At 47.7% G+C, this 23,245-nt stretch overlaps 1 protein-coding gene across 2 annotated transcripts in view; it reads right to left on the minus strand.

Moving 5' to 3' along the window:
* Window positions 1-1,900: 1,900 nt before the first annotated feature.
* The window catches only part of CHN2 (chimerin 2), a 490,714-nt gene continuing 469,369 nt past the window's right edge, over window positions 1,901-23,245 (minus strand). For both annotated transcript variants that reach the window (XM_069212100.1, XM_069212101.1), the window contains one exon: window positions 1,901-11,082. In XM_069212100.1, the coding sequence (XP_069068201.1) occupies window positions 10,911-11,082 (172 nt within the window). In that variant the 3' untranslated portion in view covers window positions 1,901-10,910. The remainder of the gene's footprint in view (window positions 11,083-23,245) is intronic.

Raw genomic sequence — 23,245 nt, forward strand, 5'->3', positions numbered from 1 at the left:
CATGTTTTTAAATATTTTTGAAACACTTGTTCTTTGTCCATGGGCCACGTGGTATGAGAACGGGAGTGCTATAGCTTGGCCATATTGTAGCCGAAAAAGAGCCCTCCACTTCTCGCTCTTTGTATAGTTGGGACTGTGGCCAGTGTAGCATTGGTGGATCTAAGAGTTCTGCTCGGGTGTAAGGTGTGGCCCAAAGTCAGAGGATGGAAGGACCTTTGGTGAGAAGTGCCCTATGGGATATGAATAGGGCCTTGAATTTGACTCGCTACTCGACTGGAAGCCAGTGGAAGGTGGCTAGAGCCTTCCAGGCAGAGTTATGTCTAGGGGCAGTCAGCAAGTTTTGGGTTGCGGTGTTCTGCACAATCTGGAGACTCTACAGCTATTGGTGCTTTTAAGCAAAGCAAATTCCCATAGTCCAGGCGGGAGAGAATTAGTGCCTTGATTGCAAGATTTCTGGAAGGGAATGGAAGCAACTTTAAGAACTTGTGTAGCATTCTAAAAATGCTGTAGCAGCTAGCTGACAGTTTAGTTGCCTGGGCTTCCATTGACAAAGAGTTGTCCAGCCATACTCCGAGACTTTTAATAACCATCTTGGGGTCTGGAGGCCTGCCCAGGCAGTACGGCCAGCATAGCCTCAGAACTTTGAGAGCTCTAGACATCCATGCCCAAGGCTTGGGTCGTTTATAGGACAGTAGTTTTGTGGAAGAAGAAGCAGCGGAACTGCTGAATGTTATAAATACAATTAGAACATTGGAATATTGGGAGCTCCTTTGAAGACAAAGGAGTAGCTCTGGGCTTCTAATGGCTGGTAAAAGCCTGGAGTGTCAACATTCCTGTGTTTGTCTAACAGCAACAGCTATTAACAAAGGCCTCATGGAGCCCGAAGAGATTTCAATCCCCTCAGGCCCTGTGAGGCCTTTTTTTTATTTATTAGAACATTCTGTCCTTTAGTGCCGGAATGTTCTAATAGCCTTATAGCGTGCCGTAGCTGGGCTATACTGCCCATTAAAGGCCCGCTTCCTTATCAAAGGGCCTCACCTTCGACTCGGGCCTTTAACGCTGGAGGGGCCTTTAATGGTTGATGTAGCTTGCTACAGCGAGCTATATGGCTATAGAAGTGAACGTTGTTATATTATGTTACTAAATTACTCTAGAATTATTTTATTTTTTTTAACTCAAGATGTCAAGTTGTTTACAAGCCTGGGGGAGACTGTTACATTTGTGGCATTTTGAATGCTGGTATAGAAATGATTAAATTATATTGTGGTCAGGTTGTGTATTGTGAACCAGAAAGAACCAGGCACTCCACCTACCGTATTTTCCGGCGTATAAGACGACTGGGCGTATAAGACGACCCCCTACTTTTCCTGTTAAAATATAGGGTTTGGGCTATACTCGCTGTATAAGACTACCCCTCTTCCAACGCACACCAAATAAAAATTTAAAAACATCAGATTTGATTTTAACATGGTAATTTTAATTCAAATGCTTATGACATGCAGGTACTTAGTATGAAAACTGTCACTTATAAACAGAAGGCTGTTTGTCATCAAACATGTAAACATAAAACAGTGCAAGTGGAATAGCCTGGAGCACATGCTGGAATACGTGCCTGTCCAGACAACTGCCAGCGAGGATTGCGGCACACGGTAAGGACAGCTCAACTCACGGTTGACCAATCAGCTCTGTGTCCACAAGTAGCTGAATCTTGTGGGATGCGGAACCCATCATACGCTTGGAATCGATTTCCAAATGCAACGCACGGTGGCTCAGCTACAGGGCGCCTGTCCCTGAAGTTTCAGCACACCGTATACCGGCGTATAAGACGACCCCCGACTTTTGAGGAGATTTTCAGGGGTTAAAAAGTCGTCTTATACGCCGGAAAATACGGTACTGCATATAAGAATATTAAAAGTTTAATCATAAACAGATGGGCTTGCAGGGGTTCCGTGAGATCCGTATTCTTGCACCATTCTGAGGGTGCATGAGAAATACAGACAAACACTTCTTGAAAACACATTAATTAACTCATAGATCTGTACTTCACATGCTCATAAATTACCGGTTCCTGTTTTTAACTCCACAAAAGAAAGCTGGCTTCTTATCCTGTTTATAAAAGACATGAGAAGGGAAGTGCAGAACTGCACAAGTTGTAAAAGGGATGAACATTCTGGGCACACTGGCCTCATTGGAGATGGGGACATTTCTTTACAGACTGGTGCCCAGCAGAGACCTGCAGGAGAGGCTGTCACTTATCAGGACTGTCTCTGAGATGTTGGAGGGGATGGGGAGAGGCAGTTACTTGCCAGGGTTGGTTCTGAAGAGCTTGGGTGGACCAACCTCAAGCAGAATACCGGCTCCTCAGAGAGGGCAGCCTGCTGTGGGAGCTGCCATTTACCTACTGGTGATTCTAACTTCCACAACAGCCCATAAAGAACATCGCCTAGTTCCCATTAGCTCCACTTCATACTTGTGTGTATAGTTTGGAGGCCCTTTCACAATTTGCACAATAATTCACTCATCTCTCTCACATCTGAGTGGCTGTGGGCATCTTGTGGGGCAAGGTGAGCGCCTGAGAACCAAAGTAGGCAGTGCCAGTCTTAAGTGCAATGTTTACAATAATATATATGTGTTTCTATGCAAGTTCACCATTCTGCAGCAGTGCACATAACACAATTAAAAAGTACCCAATGCACAAGTCTCTGGAGCCTGCTAGAACCTGTGACCTGCAGCGTACACTGAACTAAGGTACCCAGTGCACGCTCTATAACACATCTGTTACACCCGGAACTGTGTCACCCAAGTGTTCTAGGCTGTTACTAGCACCCCTGCTGATGGCAGATCTGTGCATTGTAGGCTGAGAAACCCTTTACTGCACCAGACACAAGGGTAAGAAGAGGACTGAGTCTTAACCAACCAGAACGTGAGAATTTATGTCAAGACAGGAGGCTGGCATTATGCATAAATCTTTTATTCAGCCCTTCTGAGCAGCCCTTAAAAGCTTCCATAATAGAACATTAAAACATCACAATGACTTAGAATGTTCAGTCCATAAAAGCTGCTCATCTTCTATTGTCTTCCTCTTTTGCTAGCTGTTTCTGAGCAGATACGTATATTTATATGGTTGTGATATTGGGGCTGATTATGAGTTTGGCGGGCGGAAACATCCATCCGCCAGAGTCCCGACGGGAAGGTTGCCGCGGTGCAGGCGACCTCCTTGCCTGACCGGGGGAAACCAAGGTTCTCGCCAGTCAGCCCAGTGGGAAAGGTGCATGACAAGAGCCGGCTGCAATGCTGCTGCACGCAGGGGGTACTGTTTGCAGACAGTGCACATTTCGAGGGTGCTGGGCAGTAGGGCCCCTGCACTGCCCATGCCACTGGCACGGATGTTTGTCCTTATTGTAGATGCTTATATGAAAGGCACAGATATGAATATCAATTTGCATAGAGATTGATGCGAACCCACGATTTGTTTTTTGGGGAATGCCAATGCAGGATTATTGACTGAGAGGCGGAAATCAGTCTTGATACGTATTAACCCTGAGTTGGGTGATCTAGCAAAAAAAGAGCTGAGTGACATTCCAAAAGGTCTTTGGTTTGGAGAGGGCATGTTGAAGTTGTTCGGTAAATATGTCCAGACCTTCACAGGCAAAGATAAGGACCAATTCAATATGGGCAGAGTTTTCAGAAGGTACAATAATTTTTCCGTTTGGGCTGGAAGGAGAGGGCAACCTTCTGGCCGGGCAAATTATAAGTCTCAGTACTACGGAAGTAATTCCAGTGCATACCAAGGGAGTAGCAGAGGAAGTCAAGGAGGGTGTTATCCCTAAAGGGGAAGAACAGAGAGATATCGGTCCAGCAAAGGTCGTGGCAAATCTGCCAATGTTTCACAAGGTGAGCACGAGGATAATTTCTGGTTTTATCCCCCCCAAAAAAGGGGGTGGACGTTAAAGGTTATTTCAAAATCTTTGGAAGGAAATCAGAAGGGATGCATAGGTGTTAGAGGCAGTTCGAGGTTATCAAGTAGAGTTTATAAACATACCTCATCAAGAGAACGAACTGAAGCAATCGGTGTTCCACACAGAATTGGAGGTCGTTGTCATGGAGGAGATAGAACAAATGCTAGAGAAGGGTGCAATACGAACAGTGGCAGTCACAGAAGATAGAGGATTTATAAGTACTCTTTTCCTGGGAGAGACGAAGGAAAAAGGTTTGAGACTAGTGAGAAATTTGCAAGAGTTAAATCAATTTGTAGTTTACAGACATTTCAAAATGGAGGGCATACATTTATTGCAATATCTTCTTCAGGAAGGGGATTGGTTGGTGAAAGTGGATCTCAAAGATGCATATTTCATGATTCCCATACGGGAGGAGAGTCAAAAATTCCTGAGATTCAGATGGAAAGGGATCCTGTATCAGTTTTTGTGTCTTTCGTTTGGCTTATCTGCGGCCCCTTGGTGATTTAGGAATGTTCTGAAACCGGTAGTAGAATATCTGAGAGAGAGGGGTATTCGATTGCCAATCTGTTTGGACGACGTTTCGTTAATGGGACAGAATGCGAGCAATTCGTTGCATCAGATGAGGATGTTACAGGATTTATTGGAGTATCTGGGTTGAAAAATAAATCTGGAAACATCAGTTTAGATTCCGACCCTCCGTCTGGAGTTTTTGGGGTTCATGGCGGACACACAGATGTGTCAATAACAGCTGCAGAGAAGAAGATAAAAATTATAAAACAAGAAGCACCTTTGGTACTGATGAGGAACGATGTGCAGTTGAAAGAGCTAGCTCCAGTCATTGGTCTGTTATCTTCTTCGAGACAGGACATTTTTCCAGGTCCATTGCATTATTGAGCGCTCCAAAGGTTAAAGACAAAAAGTTTGTCCAGAGGTCTTTGGTATGGAGACAAAATAGAATTGGATCAGAAGGCAAGACAGGAGACAGAGTGGTGGAAGGCAAATTGGGAGTCGTGGAATGGAAGAGCTATTTTTGGGAAAAGGGCAGATTTCATTTTGGAAACAGATGCGAGCAACTTAGGTTGGGAAGCCTGTTGCTTAGGACAAGAAACTGGAGGTTTGTGGAAGGCAGAGGAAAGGCCGAATCATATAAACTGTTTAGAGTTGAAAGCAAGTTTATTTGACATTTAGAGTTTCAAAAATCAATTGGAAGGTCGTGTTGTACTTTTAAAAATGGACAATAACTCAGCGGGAACTTATATCAACAGGTTGGGAGGAACTAGGTCGAAGAAATTGTCAGACTTGGCACAAAAGCTGTGGTAATATTGTTTGGAGCACAATATAACGTTACAGGCAGAGTACTGTCCAGGGATTTCAAATGTGGTAGCAGATTGGAATTTGAGACACTTGAGAGGTTACAGCGATTGGAAATTGAGGGTGGTTCTCTTTCAAAAGATTCATTCAGCATGGGGTCCTCTTGGAGTAGATCTGTTAGCATCCAGGCTGACTTATCAGTTAGACAGTTATATGAGTTGGAGACCAGATTTGGGTGCAATGGTGATAGACGCATTCACTCAGGATTGGAAAGGTCTGATGAGTTATGCGTTTCAACCTTTTTCAATGGTTCAGAGAGTGTTAGTTCAGGTGAGGCGTCAGGAATGCCAGATTGTAGTGGTGACCACATTTTGGAAAACTCAACCTTGGTTTCCCATGCTGTTGGAGATTTCAATCGAGGTTCCGAATTTAATAATTTCATGCATAAAACTCTTGACAGGATTAGACCAAGAGGAACATCTGTTGGTTCAAGAGGGTTTACTCAACCTTCTAGTATGGAAAATATCAGGGGCTCAGGAAGATTCTCTGGCCTTTCAGAGACAGCTTCAAAGTTACTCAATGAATCATGGGCACCAGGTTTCAGGAAAAAATACAGAGGAGGATGGTCTGTGTGGGTACGTTGGAGCATGAAGAGGGATTTGGATCTCATACAGGCTGACGAAGTAGAAGTAGCTAATTTTTTATCTGATCTTTTCCAAAAAGATGTATGTTATAGATGGTTAATTGCTATAGTTAATTGCTATAGATCAGCAATAGCGGCACGGCATTGTTTAGTTCAAGGAGTATCCATTGGTAGGAGTCCTTTGGTTTGCAGGGTAATGAACGGAATTAGACTTAAAAGACCTCCCAAGTCAAGATATTACACTCTCTGGAATGTGAATGTAGTTTTGACATTGTTTCAGGGTTGGCCAAGCAATAAATATTTAAGACAATGTAAACTGTCTTGGAAATTAGCAACTTTGTTATGTCTAATTTCAATTAAAAGAGCATCTGATATAGGGGCGTTGGAAGTTTCAAAGAGGTTTTATCAACCACATGAAGTTTTTTTTTAAATTAGTGGAAGAACCAAAACTCTGTCTAATTCTCTATTCTATCCGATGGTTTGATGACAGTCCAGAACTGTGTTGTGCAGCGTTTGAACGAATAAGAGATACACAGGAGAAGATCAATTACTCAATTCTTATGTTAAACCTTATAAAGAGGTATCGAATTTCACAATTGCATGATGGATGAAGTCAATAAAGAAGTAGGTGTTGATATGTCTAAATTTACAGTTCATTCGACAAGGGGTGCTATGGCAAGCAGTTGATACGGCTGGGGGATGCTGAGAGGGTTTGTTATAACAGCTGACTAGTCGAATGGTGATACATTTAGAAAATTCTACTTTAAAGCTGTGGAGCCTCCTGTCTAGACATAAAATTGTGATTCTTAAAGGTTTATTTATAAAGAATCAGGATTTTATTAAAGACAAGGAGGCTAGCATTATCCCACCCTCCCTTCCCAATGGAGGGAGGTCTTCTATGGGATTAATGTTTCCTTTGTTTACGAATTTATGATTGGATTCCTGTATAAGATGGAAGATTTGTTTGTACATTTTAGAGGTTGTAAAGTACTGTTAGAGCTAGCAGACACATGTAAGGAATTGTTATTCATTCATGTGTTTTTATTCCATAGATGTCGAACGGCTTTATGGGCATTTTCAATTATGGATCTGGAGTTCAAACGAAAGAGGAAAAAAACGAAGAATGAGTGGCTTTCCTGGACTGATCATTCTAAGCCATTGTGATGTTTTAATGTATTTTGGGAGCTTGTAATGGCCGCGCAGAAGGAGTGAATAAAAGATTTATGCATAATGCCAGCCTCCTTGTATTTAATAAAATCCCCATTCCTTATACATTAAAGCTTTAGGAATCTCAATACTCCGACACTTAGGGCCTGATTTAGAACTTGGCGGATGAGTTATTCAGTCACAACAGTGACGGATATCCCGTCCGCCAAAATATAAATCCCATAGGATATAATGGGATTTATATTTCCGCTGATGGGAAATCTGTCACCATTGTGACGGAGTAACTTGTCCGCCAAGTTCTCAATCAGACCCTTAGTCGTTGCTGCAGGACTGCTCATTAAGTCTGCCCATTTAAACTCACGGTGATAATGTGGTGGCCTTGTACTGGGAGGTATTAACCCCTTCCTGCGGACAGAAACCTTGTAAACAACCATACACGGATCACCATATATAAACAGATCCCAAGAGATGTCCAAGAAATCTTGACAACGCTCACAAAATGAATGAGACCAAAACTGATAAGTTGAATGTTGTCTCAATATGTAAGGAATGCCCATCCTACCCCCTCCCCCGGAAATGCCAGCCATAGCATTACTGAACTGTGAAATAAGTGGTTGAAAGTGTAAAAACAGTGGGTTAAGCCTTCCCAAGAGAAGTGAAGAAGCTCATTAGTCCTTCGTCTGTCTCTCGTTCAATCACCTTCAGTGTGAGGGAATAGTACGTCATTTGTACCACTTTTTACCTAATCTAGCCGACGGCATCGTCAATCTGCTAAGGAAAGGTGCCTGGCGCAGACAGCACAAAGTGCCAGAGGGTGAGCTGAGATTCAAACATATCACCTTCAGAAGTTAAGACACCTGGGGCTTTATATTCAACAACATGTTTTCATCTCCCTGGATTCATCTGGTCATTGAAACGTCGTTAAGCTCTTGTGCTGTGACGTGCCGTGCAGCCCCGCCCTCCTTATACGCATCCCTGATTGGTTAATAATCTCCCCGATGCCTGTTTGGAACTCTAACCTTCTTAAATTTATGAGAAGTACACGAGCATCCCACAGCTCCCTGAAATCTAGAAAAGCACGACAAATGTAAAATCTGCATCCATTAAGTAATACAAAACTCATAGTCTTCTTTAAATAAATTATTTTTAAATGTTGACAGTCTGAGCCTTACAGCAGTTGTACAAAACCTAAAAGACGGACTCTTTTTTTCACACCTTGCGAGATTTGAATGTGGAAAGGTTGAGACTTTGAGAGGGGGTGGGGCATAAATACTGCTCCACAGGTCAGTGGACATAAATAATCGAGAGGGCCTCAGATCAGGATTATCCGTGTGAATGGAGTGCACCGAACTTTTATTCAAAGTAAACCTGCTGCTCCTGTAGCGCCTTGAAAGGGCTGCAGACATTGACAATAAGGGCGCTCACTGGTTCCTCGCATACAATTATGCCGTTTATGTACAGATTGTATTGTGCACCTGAGGATATTCTGTACATAGCCTGAGCACGGTAGGGGGTCACGCCCCTCTGCGTGACACCCTTCTGCGTGACGCCCCTCTGCGTGAGGACTCTCTTGAGCTCTGACCAGGAGTGAATCCCGCTACTGACTGGGCACTCGAGAAGCTCCAGGTTCCTCTACTGAGCTGGGCCTTCCTTCTAGGCGCTTGAAGCTAATCGAGGCGCTGCAGACCAAGAAACGAATAGCTGCCTCAGCGGCATTCAATCTGGGACTGTGGCTGCACCCCAGAATGCGTAGAGGACCAGTACTTATTTGTTGCAGATCTTATTCCAGTATACGTAAAAACGTAACGTTGTAAGTTTCTTTGTACAATCCTTTAATGAAAACAGAAGACGGACTTCAGGGGGCCAGTAAGGACGCCAGCAGTAGAGCAAGCAGTGGCAGAATTCAGGGCCACCCGACACGCCCAGTGAAAGCACACAGCTTACACAACTGGGGGAATTCGGGTGGGATTGGGACCATGCCGACCTAGGAATTCAAAAGCAAAACTGGTGCAGCGCACTCAAACTCTTGCTGTGTGGGCAGAGTGGTGCAAAGCAGAAGAGGGCAGAAACCTTTACAACCAAGGAATCTCTGGAGGTGGAGCGCCTGACTCCAGGATCCAGCCTATGGCTTACCTTTTAATTTATTATATCTCAAGGAAGGAAACTGGAGAGAATGAAGCTCGCGCACCGCATGGGTGATGTCACGCGAGAAGGTAAACATGTAAAAAAGCATGACTCTGACATGAAAAGTTTAGGTGACCCTTTACTGCATATCTATCTATCTATCTATCTATCTATCTATCTATCTATCTATCTATCTATCTATCTATCTATCTATCTATCTATCTATCTATCTATCTATCTATCTATCTATCTATCTATCTATCCGTCCATCCATCCATCTTTAAACTCTGATAGAAAAGCAGACATTGAGGTGGGCGTGGTACTGAGGTTGTTGTAGACACGCCTTACACGGATGAACAGGTTCCCACAATAAGACATGGAACTACCCAGGGTCGTCTAACTAATGTTATTTGAAATGTGTGATTGCAAATCTACGATAAAAAATTTATCTCAAATTTGTAGATTAAAGTTAACTTTTCTACAAATCCTTTGAAATCAGGGCTCGAGGGCGGTTACTAATCCCACCAACCTGAACTCAGTAAACGTGGAACTGGAAAGCTACACACACTTGGTCTGGTTCCATTTGAATTTACAGAGCAGTGGATATGGATTTCATCGCCACCTTTCAATGTCCTTCAGTTGTGTAGATGCGCCCTTATCAACCTACATACCTAGAGCATTAGCCAAACTCTTAAAATGGCACTACCCCTGATGTGTCCCTCCAGGGTGTTCAGCTAGACTCTTTGCAAGACATCCTACTGCTTGCCTGGAGCCTGCATGTAGGGGCCCCAGATCACTTCCTACCTGCCACCTCTCCGGGGGCCCACTGAGCTGGGACAGACTAGCCACAAGTCACTGAGTCTGTTGGAGCTCCACCCACGCTCAGTTAAATCTGTCCCCAGAGCACGGGTGACATAGCACCCATGTCCCATACGACTGCTGTAACGGCAGGTACAGCGGGATGTCCTGGGCGTTATCCCAATATGGAGCCCAGAGACATCACGGCATCCTGCTGTGAAGACTTGGCAGGTGGATGAGGCCAAGACCGAGTGCCAGGTCCAACGCTGACTTGTCACCACTTCTTGGTCCGGAAGCAGGCCTGCCTAGGAGACATGCTCTAGAAGCCTTGGTGGACCCTCTAGGTGCCTCTTTGCAGACATCCCACTGCAGACATGCTCTCTCTTTACAACCTCGCTCTCCAGATGGCTAAGAATGTTCTGAAATTCTCTCTGCGGACACTCCAGTCTGAGAGCGGATCCTTGTGACATTCAATGTCGAGATGGCTTGGAAAGTTTTTGAATTGTGCCTGTGGACACCCCAGTCCAGCAGAGGATCCTTGCCAGGCTTCTGCTTTAGAACCGCAATGTCCACATGGCTCTGAATGTTCTGGAATACTGTCGGTGGACCCCCTAGTCCGGCACAGGATCCGTGTCAGGCTTCTTCTTTAGAAAATCGATGTCCAGCTGACTCAGAATGTTCTGGAATTGTCTCTGCAGACATCCCATTTCGGTACCGGATCCATGCTGGGCTTCTTCATTTTAACCTCGATGTCCTGATGACACGGAATCTTATGGGATTCTGACTGTGGACATCCCAGTCCGACAGAGGATCATTACCAGGCTCCTCTATTAGAACCTTAATTTCCAGATGGCTCAACATGTTTTGGAAGTGCCCTGGTCTGGCAGCTGTTGCGTACCGTGTCGTCCTCAGAAAAGAACGTCCTCATTCTCAATCAGGGTCTGCACCACCTGCTTCTGGTAGCGCATGTCGCTGAGAGTGGCCAGCGTGCTCTCCTCAGGGGGCCGCATCAGCGTGGGCCCGAAGATGATGCCCAGGTTCTCGGGGCTCATCAGGTTCTCCTTCTCATGTTGGGTCACCCTGCAAAAGAAGGTGAAACAAGAGTTAGCATGCAGTGGGACTTATGTGGGGCCATGGACGTGATCTCATCTGCAGCCTTACCTAGTGCAGAGGACGTGACCTCACTGAAGGGCTTCTCACCCACTCCCTTCACTAGAGATGTCTGCAACCATACCTAGTGCCAATGATGCAACCTCAACGAAGGGTCTCCTCACCAACTCCCTTCACTGGAGATGTCTGCAACCATACCTAGTGCCAATGATGCAACCTCAACGAAGGGTCTCCTCACCCACTCCCTTCACTGGAGATGTCTGCAACCATACCTAGTGCCAATGATGCAACCTCAACGAAGGGTCTCCCCACCCACTCCCTTCACTGGAGATGTCTGCAACCATACCTAGTGCCAATGATGCAACCTCAATGAAGGGTCTCCCCACCCACTCCCTTCACTGGAGATGTCTGCAACCATACCTAGTGCCAATGATGCAACCTCAACGAAGAGTCTCCTAACTCACTCCCTTCACTGAAGATGTCTGCAACCATACCAAGTGCCAATGATGCAACCTCAACGAAGGGTCTCCTCACCCACTCCCTTCACTGGAGATGTCTGCAACCATACCTAGTGCCAATGAGGTGACCTCAATGAAGGGTCTCCTCACCCACTCCCTTCACTTGAGATGTCTGCAACCATACCTAGTGCCAATGATGCAACCCCAACGAAGGGTCTCCCCATCCACTCCCTTCACTGGAGATGTCTGCAACCATACCTAGTGCCAATGAGGTGACCTCAATGAAGGGTCTCCTCACCCACTCCCTTCACTGGAGATGTCTGCAACCATACCTAGTGCCAATGATGCAACCTCAACGAAGGGTCTCCTCACCCACTCCCTTCACTTGAGATGTCTGCAACCATACCTAGTGCCAATGATGCAACCTCAACGAAGGGTCTCCTCACCCACTCCCTTCACTGGAGATGTCTGCAACCATACCTAGTGCCAATGATGCAACCTCAACGAAGGGTCTCCTCACCCACTCCCTTCACTGGAGATGTCTGCAACCATACCTAGTGCCAATGATGCAACCTCAACGAAGGGTCTCCTAACCCACTCCCTTCACTGGAGATGTCTGCAACCATACCTAGTGCCAATGAGGTGACCTCAATGAAGGGTCTCCTAACCCACTCCCTTCACTAGAGATGTCTGCAACCATACCTAGTGCCAATGATGCAACCTCAACGAAGGGTCTCCTCACCCACTCCCTTCACTGGAGATGTCTGCAACCATACCTAGTGCCAATGAGATGACCTCAATGAAGGGTCTCCTAACCCACTCCCTTCACTGGAGATGTCCGCAACCATACCTAGTGCCAATGATGCAACCTCAACGAAGGGTCTCCCCACCCACTCCCTTCACTGGAGATGTCTGCAACCATACCTAGTGCCAATGATGCAACCTCAACGAAGGGTCTCCTCACCCATTCCCTTCACTCGAGATGTCTGCAACCATACCTAGTTCCAATGATGCAACCTCAACGAAGAGTCTCCTCACCCATTCCCTTCACTGGAGATGTCTGCAACCATACCTAGTGCCAATGATGCAACCTCAACGAAGGGTCTCCTCACCCACTCCCTTCACTGGAGATGTCTGCAACCATACCTAGTGCCAATGACGTGACCTCCACAAAGGGTCTTCTCCCACACTGCCTCCACAAGAGATGTCTGCAACCATAACTAGTATTAAGGATGTGACCTCAACAAAGGTGTTCTCACCCCTCTAATTTCACTACTGATGTCTGCAACCATACCTAGTGCCAGTGGTGCAACCTCAACGAAGGGTCTCCTCTTGAACTCCCTTCACTAGAGAAATCTGCAACCATACCCAGTGCCAAAGAAGTGACCTCAACAAAGGGTCTTCCCACTCTCCCTTCACTGGAGATGTCTGCAACCATACCTAGTGCCAAGGACGTGACCTTAACAAAGGGTTTTTTCACACACTGCCTTCATTAGAGATGTCTGGAACTATACCTAGCACTAATGATGCAATCTCATCAAAGGGTCTTCTCATAGTCACTTCACCAGAGACGTCTGAAACCATACATAGTGCAAATGATGCAACCTTAACAAAGGGTCTCCTCACCCACTCCCTCCACTACAGGTGTCTGCAACCATACAAAGTGCCAACGATGCAACCTGAAAGAAGCGTCTTCTCACACTCACTTCACCACAGATGTCTGCAACCATACCAAGTGCCAAGGACGTGAACTCATCAAAGGGTCATCTCACACTGCCTTCACAAGCGATGTCTGCAACCATACGTAGTGCCAGGGATGTGACGTTAACAAAGGGTCTTCTCACCCACTCCCTTCACAAGAGATGTCTGCAACCATACCTAGTGCCAAGAACGCAACCTCGACGAAGGTGCTCTTACCCTCTCACTTCACCACAGACCTGCCTAGTGCCAAGGGCGAGCCCTCATTGAAGGGAGTCCTCACCCTCTCCCTTCACCAGAGGCATCTACAGCCTTAGCTGGTGCCAATGAAACGACCTCAGTGAAGGGTCTGCTAACCCACTCCCTTCACTGAAGATGTCCGCATCCATACCTGGTGCCAATGATGCAACCTCAACGAAGAGTCTCCCCACCCACTCCCTTCACTGGAGATGTCTGCAACCATACCTAGTGCCAATGAGGTGACCTCAACGAAGGGTCTCCTAACCCACTCCCTTCACTGGAGATGTCCGCAACCATACCTGGTGCCAATGATGCAACCTCAACGAAGGGTCTCCTCACCCACTCCCTTCACTGGAGATGTCTGCAACCATACCTAGTGCCAATGATGCAACCTCAACGAAGGGTCTCCTCACCCACTCCCTTCACTGGAGATGTCTGCAACCATACCTAGTGCCAATGAGGTGACCTCACCGAAGGGTCTCCTCACCCACTCCCTTCACTTGAGATGTCTGCAACCATACCTAGTGCCAATGATGCAACCTCAACGAAGAGTCTCCTCCCCCACTCCCTTCACTGGAGATGTCTGCAACCATACCTAGTGCCAATGATGCAACCTCAACGAAGGGTCTCCTCACCCACTCCCTTCACTGGAGATGTCTGCAACCATACCTAGTGCCAATGAGGTGACCTCAACAAAGGGTCTCCTCACCCACTCCGTTCACTCGAGATGTCTGCAACCATACCTAGTGCCAATGATGCAACCTCACCGAAGGGTCTCCTAACCCACTTCCTTCACTGGAGATGTCTGCAACCATACCTAGTGCCAATGAGGTGACCTCAACAAAGGGCCTCCTCACCCACTCCCTTCACTTGAGATGTCCGCAACCATACCTAGTGCCAATGAGGTGACCTCCACAAAGGGTCTTCTCCCACACTGCCTCCACAACAGATGTCTGCAACCATAACTAGTGCCAATGATGCAACCTCACAAAGGGTCTCCTAACCCGCTCCCTTCACTGGAGATGTCTGCAACCATACCTAGTGCCAATGATGCAACCTCAACGAAGGGTCTCCTCACCCACTCCCTTCACTGGAGATGCCTGCAACCATACCTAGTGCCAAAGAAGTGACCTAAACAAAGGGTCTTCCCACTCTCCCTTCACTAGAGATGTCTGCAACCATACCTAGTGCCCATGACGTGTCCTCTTTAAAGGGTCTTCGCACACACTGCCCTCAATAAAGGTGTCTGCAACCATATGTAGTGCCAAGGACACAAACTCAGCAAAGGTTCTTCTCACAGCTCCTTTCACTAGAGATGTCTGTAACTATACCTAGTGCCAAAGAAGTAACCTCAACGGAGTCTTCTCATACACTCCCTTCACTAGAGATGTCTGCAGCCATACCTAGTGCCAATGATGCAACCTCAACAAAGGGCCTCCTCACCCACTCCCTTAACTGGAGATGTCTGCAGCCATAACCTGTGCCAAGGAAGTGACCTCACCGAAGGGTCTTCTTTCCCCCTCCTTTCACTAGAGATGTCTGCAACCATACGTAATCCCAAGGATGTGATCTCAATGAAGGATCTTCTCACACATTGCCTTCAATAGAGAGGTCTACAGCCGTACCTAGTGCAGATGACATGCCCTTATTGAAACGTTTCTTCAACTACTCCCTTCACAAGAGACGTCAGCAACTATACCTAGTGCCGAAGGAGTGGCCTCAATGAAGGGTCTCCTCACACACCCCCTTCACTAAAGGTGTCTGCTACCCAGAGCCAAGGATGTGACCTCATGAAGGGTCTCCTCACACACCACCTTCACTAAAGGTGTCTGCTACCCAGTGCCAAGGATGTGACCTCATGAAGGGTCTCCTCACACACTCCCTTCACTAAAGGTGTCTGCTACCCAGAGCCAAGGATGTGACCTCATGAAGGGTCTCCTCACACACCCCCTTCACTAAAGGTGTCTGCTACCCAGTGCCAAGGATGTGACCTCATGAAGGGTCTCCTCACACACCCCGTTCACTAAAGGTGTCTGCTACCCAGAGCCAAGGATGTGACCTCATGAAGGGTCTCCTCACACACTCCCTTCACTAAAGGTGTCTGCTACCCAGAGCCAAGGATGTGACCTCATGAAGGGTCTCCTCATACAACCCCTTCACTAAAGGTGCCTGCTACCCAGAGCCAAGGATGTGACCTCATGAAGGGTCTCCTCATACAACCCCTTCACTAAAGGTGTCTGCTACCCAGAGCCAAGGATGTGACCTCAATGAAGGGTCTCCTCACACACCCCCTTCACTAAAGGTGCCTGCTACCCAGAGCCAAGGATGTGACCTCATGAAGGGTCTCCTCACACACTCCCTTCACTAAAGGTGTCTGCTACCCAGAGCCAAGGATGTGACCTCAATGAAGGGTCTCCTCATACAACCCCTTCACTAAAGGTGCCTGCTACCCAGAGCCAAGGATGTGACCTCATGAAGGGTCTCCTCATACAACCCCTTCACTAAAGGTGTCTGCTACCCAGAGCCAAGGATGTGACCTCAATGAAGGGTCTCCTCACACACCCCCTTCACTAAAGGTGCCTGCTACCCAGAGCCAAGGATGTGACCTCATGAAGGGTCTCCTCATACAACCCCTTCACTAAAGGTGTCTGCTACCCAGAGCCAAGGATGTGACCTCAATGAAGGGTCTCCTCACACACCCCCTTCACTAAAGGTGTCTGCTACCCAGTGCCGATGACGTGACCTCATGAAGGGTCTCCTCACACACTCCCTTCACTAAAGGTGTCTGCTACCCAGAGCCAAGGATGTGACCTCATGAAGGGTCTCCTCACACACTCCCTTCACTAAAGGTGTCTGCTACCCAGAGCCAAGGATGTGACCTCATGAAGGGTCTCCTCACACACCCCCTTCACTAAAGGTGTCTGCTACCCAGTGCCGATGACGTGACCTCATGAAGGGTCTCCTCAGACACCTTTAGTGAAGGGAGTGTGTGCTACCCAGAGCCAAGGATGTGACCTCATGAAGGGTCTCCTCACACACTCCCTTCACTAAAGGTGTCTGCTACCCAGAGCCAAGGATGTGACCTCAATGAAGGGTCTCCTCATACAACCCCTTCACTAAAGGTGCCTGCTACCCAGAGCCAAGGATGTGACCTCATGAAGGGTCTCCTCATACAACCCCTTCACTAAAGGTGTCTGCTACCCAAAGCCAAGGATGTGACCTCATGAAGTGTCTCCTCACACACCCCCTTCACTAAAGGTGCCTGCTACCCAGAGCCAAGGATGTGACCTCATGAAGGGTCTCCTCATACAACCCCTTCACTAAAGGTGCCTGCTACCCAGAGCCAAGGATGTGACCTCATGAAGGGTCTCCTCACACACCCCCTTCACTAAAGGTGTCTGCTACCCATTGCCGATGACGTGACCTCATGAAGGGTCTCCTCATACACTCCCTTCACTAAAGGTGTCTGCTACCCAGAGCCAAGGATGTGACCTCATGAAGGGTCTCCTCACACACCCCCTTCACTAAAGGTGTCTGCTACCCAGAGCCAAGGATGTGACCTCAATGAAGGGTCTCCTCACACACCCCCTTCACTAAAGGTGTCTGCTACCCAGTGCCAAGGATGTGACCTCAATTAAGGGTCTCCTCACACACCCCCTTCACTACAGGTGTCTGCAACCATACAGAGTACCAACGATGCAACCTGAAAGAAGCGTCTTCTCACACTCACTTCACCACAGATGTCTGCAACCATACCAAGTGCCAAGGACATGAACTCATCAAAGGGTCATCTCACACTGCCTTCACAAGCTATGTCTGCAACCATACGTAGTGCCAGGGATGTGACGTTAACAAAGGGTCTTCTCACCCACTCCCTTCACAAGAGATGTCTGCATCCATACCTAGTGCCAAGAACGCAACCTCGACGAAGGTGCTCTTACCCTCTCACTTCACCACAGACCTGCCTAGTGCCAAGGGCGAGCTCTCATTGAAGGGAGTCCTGACCCTTTCCCTTCACCAGAGGCATCTACAGCCTTAGCTGGTGCCAATGACACGACCTCAATGAAGGGTCTCCTAACCCACTCCCTTCACTGGAGATGTCCGCAACCATACCTGGTGCCAATGATGCAACCTCAACGAAGAGTCTCCCCACCCACTCCCTTCACTGGAGATGTCTGCAACCATACCTAGTGCCAATGAGGTGACCTCAACGAAGGGTCTCCTCACCCACTCCCTTCACTGGAGATGTCCGCAACCATACCTGGTGCCAATGATGCAACCTCAACGAAGGGTCTCCTCACCCACTCCCTTCACTGGAGATGTCTGCAACCATACCTAGTGCCAATGATGCAACCTCACCGAAGGGTCTCCTCACCCACTACCTTCACTGGAGATGTCTGCAACCATACCTAGTGCCAATGAGGTGACCTCAATGAAGGGTCTCCTCACCCACTCCCTTCACTGGAGATGTCTGCAATCATACCTAGTGCCAATGAGGTGACCTCAACAAAGGGTCTCCTCACCCACTCCCTTCACTGGAGATGTCTGCAACCATACCTAGTGCCAAAGATGCAACCTCAACGAAGGGTCTCCTCACCCACTCCCTTCTCTGGAGATGTCTGCAACCATACCTAGTGCCAATGATGCAACCTCAACGAAGGGTTTCCTCACCCACTCCCTTCACTGGAGATGTCTGCAACCATACCTAGTGCCAATGAGGTGACCTCAACAAAGGGTTTTCCTCCCCCACTCCCTTCACTGGAGATGTCTGCAACCATACCTAGTGCCAATGATGCATCCTCACCGAAGGGTCTCCTAACCCACTCCCTTCACTGGAGATGTCTGCAACCATACCTAGTGCCAATGATGCAACCTCAATGAAGGGTCTCCTAACCCACTCCCTTCACTGGAGATGTCTGCAACCATACCTAGTGCCAATGAGGTGACCTCAACAAAGGGCCTCCTCACCCACTCCCTTCACTTGAGATGTCCGCAACCATACCTAGTGCCAATGAGGTGACCTCCACAAAGGGTCTTCTCCCACACTGCCTCCACAAGAGATGTCTGCAACCATAACTAGTGCCAATGATGCAACCTCAACAAAGGGTCTCCTAACCCGCTCCCTTCACTGGAGATGTCTGCAACCATACCTAGTGCCAATGATGCGACCTCAACGAAGGGTCTCCTAACCCACTCCCTTCACTGGAGATGTCTGCAACCATACCTAGTGCCAATGATGCAACCTCAACGAAGGGTCTCCTCACCCACTCCCTTCACTGGAGATGTCTGCAACCATACCTAGTGCCAAAGAAGTGACCTCAACAAAGGGTCTTCCCACTCTCCCTTCACTAGAGATGTCTGCAACCATACCTAGTGCCCATGACGTGTTCTCTTTAAAGGGTCTTCGCACACACTGCCCTCACTAAAGGTGTCTGCAACCATATGTAGTGCCAAGGACACAAACTCAGCAAAGGTTCTTCTCACAGCTCCTTTCACTAGAGATGTCTGTAACCATACCTTGTGCCAAAGAAGTAACCTCAACGGAGTCTTCTCATACACTCCCTTCACTAGAGATGTCTGCAGCCATACCTAGTGCCAATGATGCAACCTCAACGAAGGGCCTCCTCACCCACTCCCTTCACTGGAGATGTCTGCAACCATACCTAGTGCCAATGAGGTGACCTCAATGAAGGGTCTCCTCACCCACTCCCTTCACTAGAGATGTCTGCAGCCATACCTAGTGCCAATGATGCAACCTCAACGAAGGGCCTCCTCACCCACTCCCTTCACTGGAGATGTCTGCAGCCATAACCTGTGCCAAGGAAGTGACCTCACCGAAGGGTCTTCTTTCCCCCTCCTTTCACTAGAGATGTCTGCAACCATACGTAATCCCAAGGATGTGATCTCAATGAAGGGTCTTCTCACACATTGCCTTCAATAGAGAGGTCTACAGCCGTACCTAGTGCCGATGACATGCCCTTATTGAAACGTTTCTTCAACTACTCCCTTCACAAGAGACGTCAGCAACTATACCTAGTGCCGAACGAGTGGCCTCAATGAAGGGTCTCCTCACACACCCCCTTCACTAAAGGTGTCTGCTACCCAGAGCCAAGGATGTGACCTCATGAAGGGTCTCCTCACACACCCCCTTCACTAAAGGTGTCTGCTACCCAGTGCCAAGGATGTGACCTCAATGAAGGGTCTCCTCACACACCCCCTTCACTAAAGGTGTCTGCTACCCAGTGCCGATGACGTGACCTCATGAAGGGTCTCCTCACACACCCCCTTCACTAAAGGTGTCTGCTACCCAGAGCCAAGGATGTGACCTCATGAAGGGTCTCCTCACACACCCCCTTCACTAAAGGTGTCTGCTACCCAGTGCCGATGACGTGACCTCATGAAGGGTCTCCTCACACACTCCCTTCACTAAAGGTGTCTGCTACCCAGAGCCAAGGATGTGACCTCATGAAGGGTCTCCTCACACACTCCCTTCACTAAAGGTGTCTGCTACCCAGAGCCAAGGATGTGACCTCATGAAGGGTCTCCTCACACACTCCCTTCACTAAAGGTGTCTGCTACCCAGAGCCAAGGATGTGACCTCATGAAGGGTCTCCTCACACACCCCCTTCACTAAAGGTGTCTGCTACCCAGTGCCGATGACGTGACCTCATGAAGGGTCTCCTCACACACTCCCTTCACTAAAGGTGTCTGCTACCCAGAGCCAAGGATGTGACCTCATGAAGGGTCTCCTCACACACTCCCTTCACTAAAGGTGTCTGCTACCCAGTGCCAAGGATGTGACCTCAATGAAGGGTCTCCTCACACACCCCCTTCACTAAAGGTGTCTGCTACCCAGAGCCAAGGATGTGACCTCATGAAGGGTCTCCTCACACACTCCCTTCACTAAAGGTGCCTGCTACCCAGTGCCGATGACGTGACCTCATGAAGGGTCTCCTCACACACTCCCTTCACTAAAGGTGTCTGCTACCCAGTGCCAAGGATGTGACCTCATGAAGGGTCTCCTCATACACCCCCTTCACTAAAGGTGTCTGCTACCCAGAGCCAAGGATGTGACCTCAATGAAGGGTCTCCTCATACACCCCCTTCACTAAAGGTGTCAGTGCTGCATTACTTCTCTCAGCCTGCACTGATGTCTGGGGGGTGCAAATACTGCCAGACCTAAGGGGTGGAAGTTCTTTACATATGCAAGCTGTCACCCTACAAATGGCGGCTGTCGTTCTGCCATCAGTACTGCACAACCGCTGTCAGTACTTAAACTTTACCAGTGCTGCGTGACTGCTGCCCGAGCTCTGAAAATGCTTCTTGGGGTGTATGATGATGGTGGGAGATCCACCTGTCTCTTCCGGTACCCCCAGACTGTCTGCACCCTCCCTGGACCCCAGCAGAGGTCCAAGGCCTGAATGTGTGCGCTCAGTCCTCCTGTTTTAATAATACAGCTATGGGGGGGGGGGGGGGGGGGGGGCGCTGTCCCCAGATACACAAGTGTTTTTTACTTCTAAACCTGTGCTTAGAAAGTGCTTTTTAAATGCACATTGTAAACAGCAGCGTCCTCTGACGCATCCCTGGCTGGATTCTCTGCATTAGACTCACATGTTTATATTTCACCAAAGCATGATGGCTGTTTGGATTAGGAGCTTTAATCAGACCCCTGCATAAACCCCTATAATCCGATTTAAGGTCGTTTTCTACGAGTAGGTTTGGGTGGGATTAAATTACACAACTCTGCTACATCCATTGCTGAAGCGTGCAGGGGGAGCTGGAGGGAGTAAATCTACCTGCACGCGTGGCTTCCTGTTAGGAACAGGTGACGGGAAGTGACGTCACGGTTAGCCAGGAAGCTTTGCACTGAGTGCCTGCCAGCACAGGACACTCCTCACTGTGGGCTGGCCCTCCCTCCTGGGCTGTGGCTGAGGGGCCCTGGGTTCCAAGATCAGCATCTCTGGAAAGAATTAAAGCCCTGCTCCGAGGGCAGCTGGTGTGATGAATAACTTCCTTGACACCAGAGTCCTGGACACACAATATTGTATTCAGAGAGGTTTTAAGGCCTGGGCACAGTGGGCCCTGGCCCGGGGCCCCAGCCTTTCAGGGAGGGGGTGCTGATAGAGCCAGCTCTGTTCTGTAGAGTCTTGCCATGATCACCTTGAATAATTCTTTGATTGTCTTAAATACCACTTTCCTTTATTTTACTGTGGGTGACGTGTGGTAGTCTATTACAGACATTTTACAGGGAAAGGTTTAGTTGTTCAACACGTGCCTCCTCCATACAAAGTTCCTTTTAGACAAAAACAGAACCTCACATATGAGAAATGGGAGGGAGTCACAGAGATTATTTGCAATAATATTAGTGAGCTGCTGCAGTATTGTAATATTGAAAACATGTCACTATCCCTAAATATTAGATCTAAATACATATAGAATCTGGACCGGTGTGCCTGGGCACTGTCAGTGACCTGGCCAGAGAGGGCGAGAAAGCATAAAAAAAGCTGAAAATGGATCATAAATTCAAAGCTGTTCCGTACCGGGTCCCCCAATATATGTTTGGCCCAGGGTCCCCAATTTATTTGATTGTATTGGCTGTCCTCGGGGATCGTCACCAATCTAGCGTCAGGAGGACTCTCTTTCATGCCAGGCTGTGCCATGCTGCTTTGAACACCCGAGTGGTGTCTGAGGCCTTAAGAGAGAAGGGACGCTTCAGCTCCCACCTGCAGAGACCCCCTCAGTGGGTGCTCCAGACCTGACCTACATGGGACTGCACTCAGCTGTCAGCCTTAGGAGAGGAGCAGGGCACAAGTCCAAAAAAAGAGAAGTGGGGGGACTAACCACGCTAGGCAGTATGCAAGTGACATCACGGCGCATTGAATTTGGCATCACAACCCATGATCTCACAGGAAGTGACATCAGAACTGAACACCTCAGACACATGTCTAGCAGCTCTATCACAACTACATTTCAGTGCATTTGTAGAATTAGCAAGTAACATTTTGCGTTCGGGTTGTGCAAAAAAGGTTACGTAACCCCAAAACAAAATCTGGATTTATGCATATATTTCTTGAAAACTCTGCCACAATGAAATTGGCAGCAATGAGAAATGTGGCAGTAAACTAGTTCTGCTTAATTGTTTGCAAAGTCTGCATTTTAAAATATCTCATGGAGTGGAGGCCTGCTGCAGAGATCTTTTGGTGCCCGGTAAATCTCAGGGACTATTAATAATGGTGAGATAGCCCTGGGGGTTAATGCACTTGCTGGACAGATCTGTGCTTTGCCTAGTCCCAGTGTTGAATCAAAGTATCATTGAGGGTTAATGTGTCTCCTGCTAAGCACATCATGTGACACACAGATGACAGACTTTTCTTTTATGTAGATGGCTAAGTGGGTTACGGGTTTTAACACAGAGATCCCTTTGTTACTTGCAGCTCATAAACTGTAATCCTTCTAATGTAGCACAGGAAGCTTAGACGGAGATATGTGACTCCGACACCTTGAAACCCTCACTGTATTACATAGCACATCCTGTACATTGATTTACACACATCCTTCATTGTCAATGTATAATGTTTATGTACGATATGAAGCGCTTGGACACCCTGCATAGGCATGAGTAGAGCTATAAAAGAAATAAAGCAAAATAGTTGTATTTAAAATTGTTATTTGTGTAAATACTGGGAGAGACCAACACATTAGACATTGTTATAGTGCGAGCATATTACTTATATGCA

Source organism: Pleurodeles waltl, chromosome 10, assembly GCF_031143425.1.
Source record: "Pleurodeles waltl isolate 20211129_DDA chromosome 10, aPleWal1.hap1.20221129, whole genome shotgun sequence".
NCBI classification, from domain to species: domain Eukaryota; kingdom Metazoa; phylum Chordata; class Amphibia; order Caudata; family Salamandridae; genus Pleurodeles; species Pleurodeles waltl.